This window comes from Lathyrus oleraceus, chromosome 1, assembly GCF_024323335.1.
Source record: "Lathyrus oleraceus cultivar Zhongwan6 chromosome 1, CAAS_Psat_ZW6_1.0, whole genome shotgun sequence".
Classification (NCBI taxonomy): domain Eukaryota; kingdom Viridiplantae; phylum Streptophyta; class Magnoliopsida; order Fabales; family Fabaceae; genus Lathyrus; species Lathyrus oleraceus.
The window spans coordinates 379,762,857-379,774,990 of NC_066579.1; the positions used below are offsets into that span (position 1 = coordinate 379,762,857).

The 12,134-nt window shown below is 36.6% G+C and overlaps 2 protein-coding genes across 2 annotated transcripts; both read right to left on the reverse strand.

The window, feature by feature from the left end:
• Positions 1–7,762: 7,762 nt before the first annotated feature.
• On the reverse strand, positions 7,763–8,599 carry LOC127108211 (uncharacterized). The gene is made up of 4 exons (XM_051045644.1): positions 8,578–8,599; positions 8,355–8,490; positions 8,145–8,271; positions 7,763–8,024 (listed from the first exon to the last, which is right to left on the reverse strand). The coding sequence occupies exons 1-4, from the start codon at positions 8,597–8,599 to the stop codon at positions 7,767–7,769; spliced, it is 543 nt and encodes a 180-aa protein (XP_050901601.1). The 3' UTR covers positions 7,763–7,766.
• A 96-nt stretch (positions 8,600–8,695) lies between these two features.
• Positions 8,696–11,735, reverse strand: LOC127108222 (sulfite exporter TauE/SafE family protein 3-like). The gene is made up of 11 exons (XM_051045652.1): positions 11,709–11,735; positions 11,250–11,652; positions 10,793–10,915; positions 10,258–10,361; positions 9,980–10,030; positions 9,851–9,878; positions 9,654–9,730; positions 9,481–9,567; positions 9,346–9,396; positions 8,945–9,260; positions 8,696–8,862 (listed from the first exon to the last, which is right to left on the reverse strand). Exons 1-11 carry the CDS (start codon positions 11,733–11,735, stop codon positions 8,696–8,698), a joined length of 1,434 nt encoding a protein of 477 aa, XP_050901609.1.
• Positions 11,736–12,134: the final 399 nt, after the last annotated feature.

The window sequence follows — 12,134 nt, forward strand, 5'->3', positions numbered from 1 at the left end:
TCAGTTCAATGCCTTTGTAGTCAAATTTATCGAGTACAGCTTTCGGGAGCACATTCAAGGAAGAGCCGTTGTCGATCAACACGTGAGCCAGGGTGATCCCCTCACACTCGATGGAGATATGCAGAGCTTTATTGTGATTCTTTCCTGCTGGCGTCAGGTCAGCATCGGAAAAGCCTAGGCCATTGTCAACAGTCAAATTAGCAACATAATGTTCGAATTGATCGACGGATGTTTCTTGAGGCACATGAGCGGTCTTCAAGAATTTCATCAATGCATTGGCATGGGATTCAGAGGATAACAACAAGGACAACATTGAGATTTTAGACGGAGTATGCCCCAATTGTTCCACTACATCAAAATCGCTCTTACGGATGATTTTCAGCATCTCTTCCATTTCCTGTTTGGCAACATCTTCAGAAGTAACTTCGACCGATGTCTCTGACTGAGGAGGATTGACTGGTCTTTTTCCTCGAATTTCGGGAGCGGGAGGTGAGATTTCTGGGGAGTAGATCCTTCCACTTCGAGTAACTTTACTAGTCCCCACAATATCATTAGGATTAGCAGAACTACCAACTTGCTTTATGCCATGGATGTAAACGTCGCCTCCATAGTTCCACGGAATAGCTTTGCTGGAGGAATATGGCACGGGGCCAGGTGCGGTAATAATCAGGGGAGCCACTTTGGGCTCAGCGGTAATCTTCACAGGCACTCTAGTAGCGGTAATCTTCACTGGAGCTTTGGACCTAGCAATCACAGATACCTCTTCAATAGAGTTGTCCACCTTAGGAACCCTTTCAAATAGAATTGTACGATCATCCATCAGCCGTTGAATGCCGTTCTTCAACTTCAAACAATCATTGGGTCGGAGTACACAGAGATCGCAATCTTCAGCACAACCTGGAAATAAACCAGCTTGCAATAAATTCTTCTTAACGATCAGGAGAGGAGATGCTAAATCAGCAACGTCAGTAACGTGAGAATTGTCGTCCACAACATTAACATTCTGGTCATGATTAGGCATAGGTGCTGTGATGACATTGGGGGTCGCCGGAGGATCAAATTCAATTTCTCCAGCGTCGATCATATCCTGAATCTTGTTCTTCAACAACCAGCAATCATTCGTATCATGCCCGGGGCTATCGGAGTGATAGGCACACCTGGCGTTGGGATTATAACGAGGAGAAGTAGTGTTGGGATTTGCAGGAGGGCCTCTGAGGGTAATCAAATTGGCCTTTAACATACTCTGCAGTGCTTGGGTTAAAGTCATATTGATCTTGGTAAACTGTCTTCTCGACCTGTCTTGTCTGTGTTGGAAGTTCTGAGATGGCGGTGCGGCAATTGTAACTGCCCCAACAGTATGGTCACGATTCTTCTTGTTATGCTTCCTCTCACTGTACACAGCATTTGATTCACTCTTTCCCTGATAGGACTTTTTGGTGCTTGCAGAAGTAGCTGCCTGTATCTTTCCACTTCGAATGCCGCTTTCAACCCGTTCACCTGTCAAGATAAGTTCAGTGAAACCTGACGAGGAACTTCCCAGTAGATGGCTGTAGAATGGGCCAGTCAGTGTACCCATGAACATGTCCACTAACTCTCGATCAGTCATAGGGGGTTTGACTCTGCCAGCCAAATCTCTCCACTTTTGAGCATATTCTTTGAAACTTTCTTTAGAGCCCATAGTCATATTTTGTAGCTGTAGCCGAGTAGGCGCTAACTCAGAATTATACTGGTAGTGCTTGTAGAAAGCTGTTGCTAAATCAGTCCATGTGCGGATGTTAGAGCTCTCAAGCTGATAATACCACTCTAACTGTGTGCCAGACAGACTCTCTTGGAAGAAATGGATCCACAGTTTCTTATCAGTAGTGTGCGGCTGAATCTTTCTCACATAAGCCCTTAGATGCATCTGAGGACAAGAGGCACCATCATACTTAGTGAAAATGGGAACCTTGAATTTGCGGGGAATGACCACATCAGAGACCAGACCCAAGTTTTCGAAATCCAGACCGGGCACTTTCTGCCCCTCCATAGCTAGCATACGTTCTTCCAGCAACTTGTACTTATCATCCTTCGGAGAGTACTGTTCATGTTCATAATCTTCATCGTCGTCCTCAGAATTGACGAGATTAGGATTCTCATCTTCCGAATCATTCTCGGTCTCTTCTTCTGAATCCTTCGGAATTCTAATCTTGACTCCTGTAACCTGTCCCTTAAGCCTTCTCCCCGGGTTGATGTAACCCACAGGTTTCTGGTCCTTCTTCTTCTCCATCAAAAGAGCTTTCAGTTCTTCCTGCCCCTTAGATAAGCTCAGCATCATTTCCTGGAATTGAGCATTCTGGGCCTGGAGATCTTTGACAGTTTGTTCGAGAGCCATTGTTCAATCTGTTTGAATCTGCTGGAATCTGTTTGATAGGAAAATCGTGAGAACACTGATCCTTTAGAATACCTGTTATGCGATGCAATGCAATGTATGAAATGTTTTCAAGGACTTTCGGGATTTAACTTTGCATAAACTAACAAAAAGAGCTTTTTTTTTCTTTTCTCTTTTGTTTTTGCTTTTGTTTTTGTTTTTTCTGTTTTTTTTAGCAGAGTTAAATCCCTAAATCCTTGAAATGATTAGTACAATGCCATGATGTTATGATGTTATGTTGTTATGATGTCATGTTGTTATGATGTCATGTTGTTAGATAAATAACAAGCACAAGCAAGTCACACAACAATCATTCCTAGGTTTTAAGGCTTGCGTGAGTTCCATAGGTAAATACCCTCCCCACTGAAGTTTGGTTGGTTCAACCTGTCTTAGAATAGTAACCGGGTTCTAGAAGGATCTCAAATCATTGACCTTTCCTTAAGTCCACTTCAGTGCAACACCAAGTGGTTGACCGAAGCTTCCCTAAAGTCCAATCTCAAAGAGTGTAGTATCGAGTCTCAACCAACTCCAGTCGGAACCGAAGCCAGTTATCTCACTACTTTCTAATGGCCAGGATGAGTCAATTAGGGTTCTAAAGGTCTGGTTAATGCTTTTATGACACCACGCGAATGCCAAATATTTCCTCAACTAACATGAGGAACATCAGGACATCCAAAGTGCCACATTAACCGTAGCCATCATTTTGACCATTCCAGTATACGCCGGACAGTCGCGATGATCTCTTGCTACTTACCTAAGGTACACTAGATCCGGGTGTAGGATCTTTCACTCAAGCATAACATACCCAAGCAATCCCTTAAAAATAAATCAGACAAATTGAATAAGTGATCTTGTTTTTAAGGTAACCTCTCTTTTTAAATATTTAGGGTCCCCAGCAGAGTCGCCAGTTCTGTCATACGGTGAACTGGACTTTTTTGTGGTTTTAATCGCAATGTCGCGGTTAGCAAGAGTCGCCACCGACTTTTCTTTTATCCAATAAGGAAAGGTGGAAAAGAACAGGAAAGACCTTAATTTAGATTTTGGGTTCGGGAGGTACATTATACAAAGGGAAGGTGTTAGCACCCTTTGTATCCATGGTTATCCATGGGCTCTTAATTGCTCGATCACTTATATTATTTTTGTCTAAAAAAGTGTTTGTGAATTGTTTGGAAAATTGTTTTGAAAAGAGAATTTAACTTTGTAATGATTCTTGTATGAATGTATACAAAGTGGTTATCCCGTTTTAGTTTTGAAAATTGTTTAGAAAAATATAACTCGGTAATGATTCTAGTATGAATGTATACCAAGTGGTGATTTTCTAAAGGCATTTTGAAAGGTGTGAGGTGCAAAAAAAAATGTTTTAAGTTGTGAGCCAGCAATTAAGAGTTATACCGACCCAAGGTCTTTACGGGCATTTCCTATCCTTATGAGGGTAAAACTGTCCTTATTATTGAGAAATAAGTAGTTTTATCCTTTGGATGTAAAAGGGTCATCGTAGGGTCATCGATTGGTCATTGAAGGCAACAGTTATGAGGATACCTTAGCATTCGAAGGGACTATCATCATTTAACCGTAGGCAACATCGGAGGGTCATCGAGGGACAAAGTTGTATATTCGAAGGCAACATCCGAGGGACTATAATTTATTTTATGATGATTTAACCGAAGGGTCTTTGCTAAGGGTATCCCCACGTTCGCGGGACATGACCGTAATATCGTAATCATAAGGCAACAAAGAGAGGTCCAAGATCACTTATTCAAAGGCAAAGTTTTACAATTAATTATATAATTAGGATGAAACTCCACATTAAAATTATTAAAAATAATATATTAAAAAATTAATACATTAGAAATTAATACATTAAAAAATTAATTTAGGGTGAAACTCCACAAGGGTATCCCACAAATAAAGTGGAATACCTAGCCAATAACCTTTTCCTGGGATATGTGAACCTTTACGAAACTCAAAAAAAGAAACATGTCAGAACACCAAATCAGGGTGCAATCGAAGATTACACCGGAGAAATATCACAACAATAAATAGGATAGGATAAATAATGCATGGCTATGATAAAAACATAAAAAAAACAGACTAGAAGAATCAGGTACTGTCTCGTTCGCCTCTGCCTCGCCTAGCGAAGGCCACGGATTTTGAATTTGAAAACAGCCCCATGTTAGGAACTTTGAATTTTATGGCATTTTATCACAGGAATAACATGGTCAAACATTCAGGGTATTCAGGCATATTTAAATTCCCATACGAAAGCAAATTATATATCAACATTTAATCATGATGCATTATATATGTAGATATGGCCAATTGAAAGTATAAACAATAGAGATACACAAACCTGTTTGCCAATTCAAGGTTGAAGGGATTGACCACTTGTAGTATCGGAATAAGTTAGGCAGCGGGAATTGGACGACGATGGCTTCGGTGCAGATGGGCTGCCTTCAGGGTTTCTTTACTCTGAATTCTCCGGGTAGGCAGGGTTCCTATGCCAAAGTTTCTATCCGTCCTTCTCTGTTCTCTCTCTTTCTTTTTCCTCAAGGTTTTGTTCCAAGGAAACCTCAGAGTGTTTTGCTTCTCTTCCTTCTTTCTCCAGTGAATCTCCCAGTGTAAACTCCCAGTGTAACTTCAAGTCTAACTCCCCCTACTGAAACTTCAGTATTTATAGACTAATTTCGTGGGTAATGGGCTTGGAATGAGGGAGACCCAAGTCCAAAATAATTTGTTATATTTTATTTATTTATTTATTTTAATTATTTAATTAATTAATTAATTAATTAATTAATTAATTAATTAAATTTTTTTTTTTTTTTTTTTTTTTTTTAGGAAAAATGATGGGTAATTTTTGGGGTATGACATACGTGTTAGTGTTTATTTAGAATTTAGGCTTCTCGAGTTATTAAGAGGGTAGAGAAGAGGACAAAAGGTTTATTTTTTATTAGTGGGCTTGACAAGATTTCGCAATCCTGCTCCTACGTATCTCAAAAGAGAAGTCAAGGCACACGTAGTTCTGGGTTAAATTTTTTATTGTTTGTTGGTCAATTTTAGCGAAAACTATCTTGTATTAATCGACGGAAAATATTATTTTACCCAAAACAAGTAAGAAGCGGAAATTTGCACCACATTGAATGGATTTACAAATCACATTCACGCCATTTTTCTCAACTCAACATTTGTGGACGAAACATTGTTTTCCATCTGCTTAAGACAAAATATCTTTCGTTTCTGAAAAGGTTTTGGTTGTGCCAAAAGGCAAAAAAAGTTTTAATGAGTTTGATGTATTTTTGGCGATGGCGAGAGCTTGGATTAGAGAGATATCCATCTCGAATCCTAGTCTCAGGAGCTCGTGGTATTCACCCCGTTCCGTTTCCATCTTTATTAAAAAAGTGTTTTGGGTATTTTTAAGTATTTTGAAGTTTTATTGAGAAAATGCACTCGATGTTGATCAAGGTTTGTTTACGGTTATGAAAAAATTGAAGTGGTTTTATGGTTTAGAAAATGATTTGAATGCGGATGGTTGATAAATTGGGATAGTGGAATCGGTTTGAAAAGAAAAGTCAAATGGGTTGGTTTTGAGATGATTTTAAAAATAGCTTGACGTTGGATCAAGCTTTTGACTTGCCTTTAGAAATAATTTTGAAAATGATTTTGGGTAAGTGATTAGAAATGAATTGAAATCGATGATTAAATAGGATGGACACAAATGGTAACGCGAAAGGTGCGACTTGGATCGTGAATGGATGCGAATTCAAATGTAACGACATGAACTCAAGCACAAGGCGTAAATCAAACATCGCAAGATCCGAATATATATACAAGCATTCGACAATGATAAAAAAATAATAAATAATAAAAATAAATACGAGAACATATACAATATTTGCATCACACGTCCACAACAAATAATTTAGAAAAATAAAGTGAAAAAATGCAAGGATTAAAATCATGACGCAAAGACGCGAATCAAAGTCGCGTACGCGAAGACGTGCAAAGGCCACCACAAGAAATTTAATTCGATATAAACATAATGATGTTGGATCGTTGTTTTTAGCATAAATTGAAGCATGCAAATTGCTAATGCACAAGCGTTCATTGCAAGTCGAATCAAGAAATAATAATATGATAAAAAATCAAATTAAAACATAAAGTTACGAATCGAAACGCGAATTGGTAAGCGCACAAAAAGCGGTTCGCCACTATGCTAAACCATCATACGCGTATAAAATCGAAATACAACAATAAACAAGTATAGAACCGCACATATACCAATAAAAATCAATCATTAGCTTGTTACACTTAATGTGATCATCACAATATGGTTCAAAATCGTGCTGATCTAAATTATCAAAAAGAAACACAAAGTAAAAATAAAATAAAACGTGTTAAAAAAAACTAACAATATTGCTAACGCAAGAATGCGATCATCGCAACCGAATCGAACTAACACAAATGTCACGCATCATGCACACATATATGCAAATAGCGTATCGACATGATCCGATCCAAGCAACATAATCGAAACCACTAAAAAAATTAACTAACACACACAATATATATATATACACTACAACAAACAAGACCTTAGACAGCGCTTTTTTTAGCCTTAGACAGCGCTTTAAAGCGCTGTCTAAACCTCCGCTGCTAAAGGTTTAGACAGCGCTTTTTTAAATCTTAAAAGCGCTGTCTAAGCCCCCCCCCCTTAGACAGCGCTTTGGCCAAAAGCGCTTTATAAGACCCTCTTATTTTAAATTTTTTAGGTATACCTTAGACAGCGCTTTTCAAAAGCGCTGTCTAAGCCCCACCCCCTTAGACAGCGCTTTGGCCAAAAGCGCTTTCTAAGACCCTCCTATTTTAATTTTTTTAGGTATACCTTAGACAGCGCTTTTCAAAAAGCGCTGTCTAAGCCCCCCCTTTAGTTTTTAAAACCTATAAATAAAAAATAATTTTGTAAAACTAAACTAAACAAATTTTATAATTTTGAAATTGTAAAAACTAAAAAATAATTTTACAAAATCAAATCAAAGAAATCCTTACTGTTTATCATATAAATATTTAAGTGTAAATTATTTCCATAATATAAAATGTTAAACTATTTTCACCAGAACTACACTTTATAAACTACTATATATAATCTCATAAGTATTAATATAAACAAATAAGCTTTAGAAAATCCAAATAGGCTCAAAATAACACCCACATCATCTTTTTTTTTACTAATGTATAAACTATTAATTGTTGGACCATACTTTCAAAAATTTAAAATATTCATAATTTAACACAGACAATTAAAAATATCATACCATAATAACTTATTTTTCACACAGAATACAACTAAAACCTTAGTTTTCTTTTAATATGAAGAACAAGAATCAGGACCTTCTAAACGAATATAGTCATACATTATTCCCTGAAAGCGTGCCAAAGGACCAAAAGCCATAGTTTGTGTTAGAAAAATAGTATTATCTCCATTGAATAGCAAAAGACTTGGTACATCAATGTTGAATAGCCAATAAAGTCCATGAATGCCATGTCTCCCTATTGCATAATCTTTTCCAATAACTCCAGTACTAAATATTGGAGGATCTTGTTTAACACTGTTCACTCGAACCTTTAAATTCGAAACCAAAAATATTTGAATGAGCCATGATAATATAAAATATAGGTATTTTATAAGTTCATGATTATATTGTAAAAATAATTGAATGTGTTTTATCATCATGTTCCTTACCTGTAATTCAGAGACATTTGCACTTGCAAGAGCCAATCGCAATTTATATATTTCATCTTTTTCCACGTCATCTAGGTTAAACTTTATTTGCCATGTAGTTCCTTCATAAATATCTTCATTTTTCTTTCTGTATTTCATATACATAATAACAATTAATCTATGTGAATAAAAAATAGAACCGATCTTTAAACTTATTATTTTTAAGTGTACCTTGTAACCTGTGCATATAACCAATCTTTTGTGTAGTCACTAACACCAACAGTATAAATCAAATCTTCATTTGGATATAACTCTGCATACCTTTCCCACAAGCCATACTGCCTATACCTGTGATTAATCAACCAAACTTATTAAAACAAGTTAAAAAATAGCTTAAAATTTCCACATTGTGGAGAATTGCAAAGCAGCTATTACAATGACTGTGGTTTAAAACCTTGATAAGCAGCAAGCACCATTAAAGATACATCAAATAGAATACAAATGCAATGAAAGAACAAACAGCAAAAGAACTTCAACACAGTAAAATCAAACTTTAAAATATAGAAACTAATTCAAGATAGAGATAATAAGTACTCACCTAGTGCAATTGCACTAACAAGAATTGTGAAGGATAAGACAAAGATAATCAAAGAAGCTCTTTGAAAGATATTGACAAGCCTGTCAATTATTTTCTGTCCTATGTATGCTGCAATTGTAGCCACAATGGTAAGATACAGAGCTGCAAATCACCACGAAAGATACATATTAGTATAACTAGTTGAATTTTATGATGACTTATGAAACATGACATTCAATTTTACCATAAGGAACCGGAAATCGATTCAAGAGAAAATATTGCGCAACCGATATAGATGCTGTGAATGTCATTCCTAATGTGGCCGTGGCACTTGCTACCTGAGGCGCGATTCCGAATTCGATAAACAAAGGACCCATGACAAATCCACTACCTACACCAAGAAGTCCACCCAATATTCCAGCTAGCAAAGCACATGAAAGTGATACAATCAGAAGATGCAAAGGCCAATGTGTGCCATGATCTTGCTTAGAAACTGTAATCTTCTTCCCTTGATATAGGCCTATTGCTTGGTACATTGAAACCCCAACAGTAACTGGTGTCTATAAAAACAACAAAATTTAAAGCCTAAAATTTTGTAACTAATTGTCAATTCGAAAATTTCAATATTTGAGTTAAAAATCTCACCTGTAACAAAGTTAGTAACCAGTATTTGATTGAACATGTAGCTGTATAATTCTGTTACAAATTTAGCTTTTATTAATCATGAATCCGTAGTAGTATTTCTATTTCGATGGTCGAAAATCTAGATTAGAAAATTACCTTGGCAATCTGCAAGAGAAGAACTGCAATCCAAACAAAACAAAGAAGTCCAAATTTCTTCCATTGAATGTTGCTAAGAATGGTACCCTACATACATAATTGAATTTATCTATTACAATTAATCAACAAGTTGCTATATTACATAAAGACAAAAGCTATTAAAATAAGCTTACTTGATTAATTTTCTTCTGAGGCTCATCATCTGGACAACTAGGAAGATACTTGTATTCAACATCTTCATTGCTAGTGGCTGAAAAAGAAAATAAGTCATTTTCATATAAATAATTGATTTTCAGATATCTACTGATTTTGTCTCTTGTGACACCATGTGGAGTGGTTTAATTCAAATCCAATTAACCTAATCTCTCACCAGTGGACTCTAAATGCTTCACAAACTCCTGTGTGATTCCAAAAGATTGAAGGAAAAAAGTTAGAGATTATTCTTCATGTTGCACATGAAAATCACTTAAAAGTATTAAAATATGCAATATTTATGAACCTCTTTCACTATGGTTTCTTTTTTCCATGTGGATAGACCCTTGCTGATGCACTACCCAACAATCTAGTGGGTGCTTTTGTCTAAAATTTACAACTTATGTTTTCACTGAAGGAAAGTAAGAATTGTAATGTTTTCTCTGAAAAATAAGAAAAGAGAGTAAGGTAAAAGATTCATCTTCTGTTACTAATGCAAGTCGTCTTGAAAATTTGTTTATTATAGCTAAGATTCATTCTCTGCTATGGCAACTTGCACGCATCTGTGTTGTCTTTTGCTTTTGCCTTAAATTTTCCAAGCATTTCATCAACAGTTCTGCATCTACACTGGTTTCCTGGCCGGATTACATCACCATAAACAGCCATGTCAATTATATCAAGCTCCTTGTCTGTTCATTGATGAAAATTATTAGGTTTCTCTCTAATTGTAAAAATTTTAGCATCAAACATTTTCCTAAAAGAACAAGATGGCTAAAAGTAGTTGTGTGGAAGATATAGAACTCACAAATCAATATCAGCCAAAATGAAGGACTGGCTTTCAATATAGCATTCCATGTCAAAAGTCAAAACATAACATCCATCCATGGCCAAATTCATATGCAGCACATAAAGCCAAGAAAAACAAATTACAGGAATAACCCCTCACTTAACACACACACAGAAAATGGGAGCAAAAGAAGGCGCTACAAAATACTACTAACATTTGGTTCTCCTCTAATAGCATACAATAAAGAACTCTTTATTGGTAAAATGCATACAATAGGTTAAAGGACATGTTCAATGTTAAAAAAAAGACAGATAAAGGGCCATGCTTGCTTACCAGTAAAATTAATATCACAAGAGTAGCCTTTCAACTTGTCCGAATCAATCTGATATTTGTCCGATTTCAATCTATTAACTCTTGATTGAAGTATTTGGCAATTATCGGCTGTTGATTCACCACCTACAATACAATTTCACATGTCAAATAGATCAATTATCAAAATAAAAAACTTGGATAACATTGTTATATGGTACTTTTTGTGCTTCACTAGTTCTATCTACAAAGCTGCATCTTAGGCTACACTTCTACATTCCATACTCCCATTGTTCTCTTTAGATAACAAAAATATTCAGCAATTTCAGTTATACTTCAAAATTCAAACTTCTAAGTTCTAGTTAATTCAAAATATGAGGAACAAAAGCTGGACAGAAAAGATCAAAATCATATAAGGAGGACCCAGAAGAAACCATATGCGAAACATAAACCTGAAATCTCGGCCAAAGATGCAGCTTACGAATATGCAAACACTTCATAGTTCTCTCCGCCTTCGCAAAACCCGAAACCATCGCTTGTGGCCTATCGGAGAAAACACGAACAAACGCACTTCGATTGAGAGAACGAAAAATCCTAACAATAAAAGCTTCAGTGGAAGTCTTCGAAACGGAATGAGCGTTGAGGATGATGAGTCCGGAGATAATTGAGGCAGGTAGTTTATTAGTGAGAAGATCAACGATGAGGATTCTAGGGGTAATGAAACAGACGGAGCCGGAAGAGTAGAGGGAGTGGCGGTGGTTAACGGGGAGGTCGGCGGTGATTTCGACGGGGACTTGGTAGAATTGGGGGTTTAGGGTTTTGAGATGGAAATTGATTTTGGATTTGAGAGTGGCGGAGGAAGGAGATAGAATGAGAAGTGTTCCCTGAGAAGTGGAGTGAAGAAGGAGAAGAGATGAAATGAGTTTCGATAGAGAGAGACCTGAAGAGAGAATGACGAGACCGCCATTGGTGTCTTCGAGAAGTTCTGTGATTATGTGTTCTGTGATTATGAGTTTCCAAAAGCGCTTTCTAAACCCCCTTAGACAGCGCTTTTGGTTTTAATTTTTTTTTTAATTTAAAGACTTTAGACAGCGCTTTATCAAAAGCGCTGACTAAGGTATATATTTAAAAGCGCTTTCTAAAAGCGCTGTCTAAGGGGGGGTCTTAGACAGCGCTTTTAGAAAGCGCTGTCTAAGACCCCCCCTTAGACAGCGCTTTCATTATTTTTTTGGTACATTTTCCGTGTTTTATTTTAATTTTAACCTTAGACAGCGCTTTCTTTTAAAAGCGCTGTCTAAGATGCGCTGTTAAAAGTCATTTTTGGCGTAGTGATATATATATATATATATAAATATAAAGTAACACA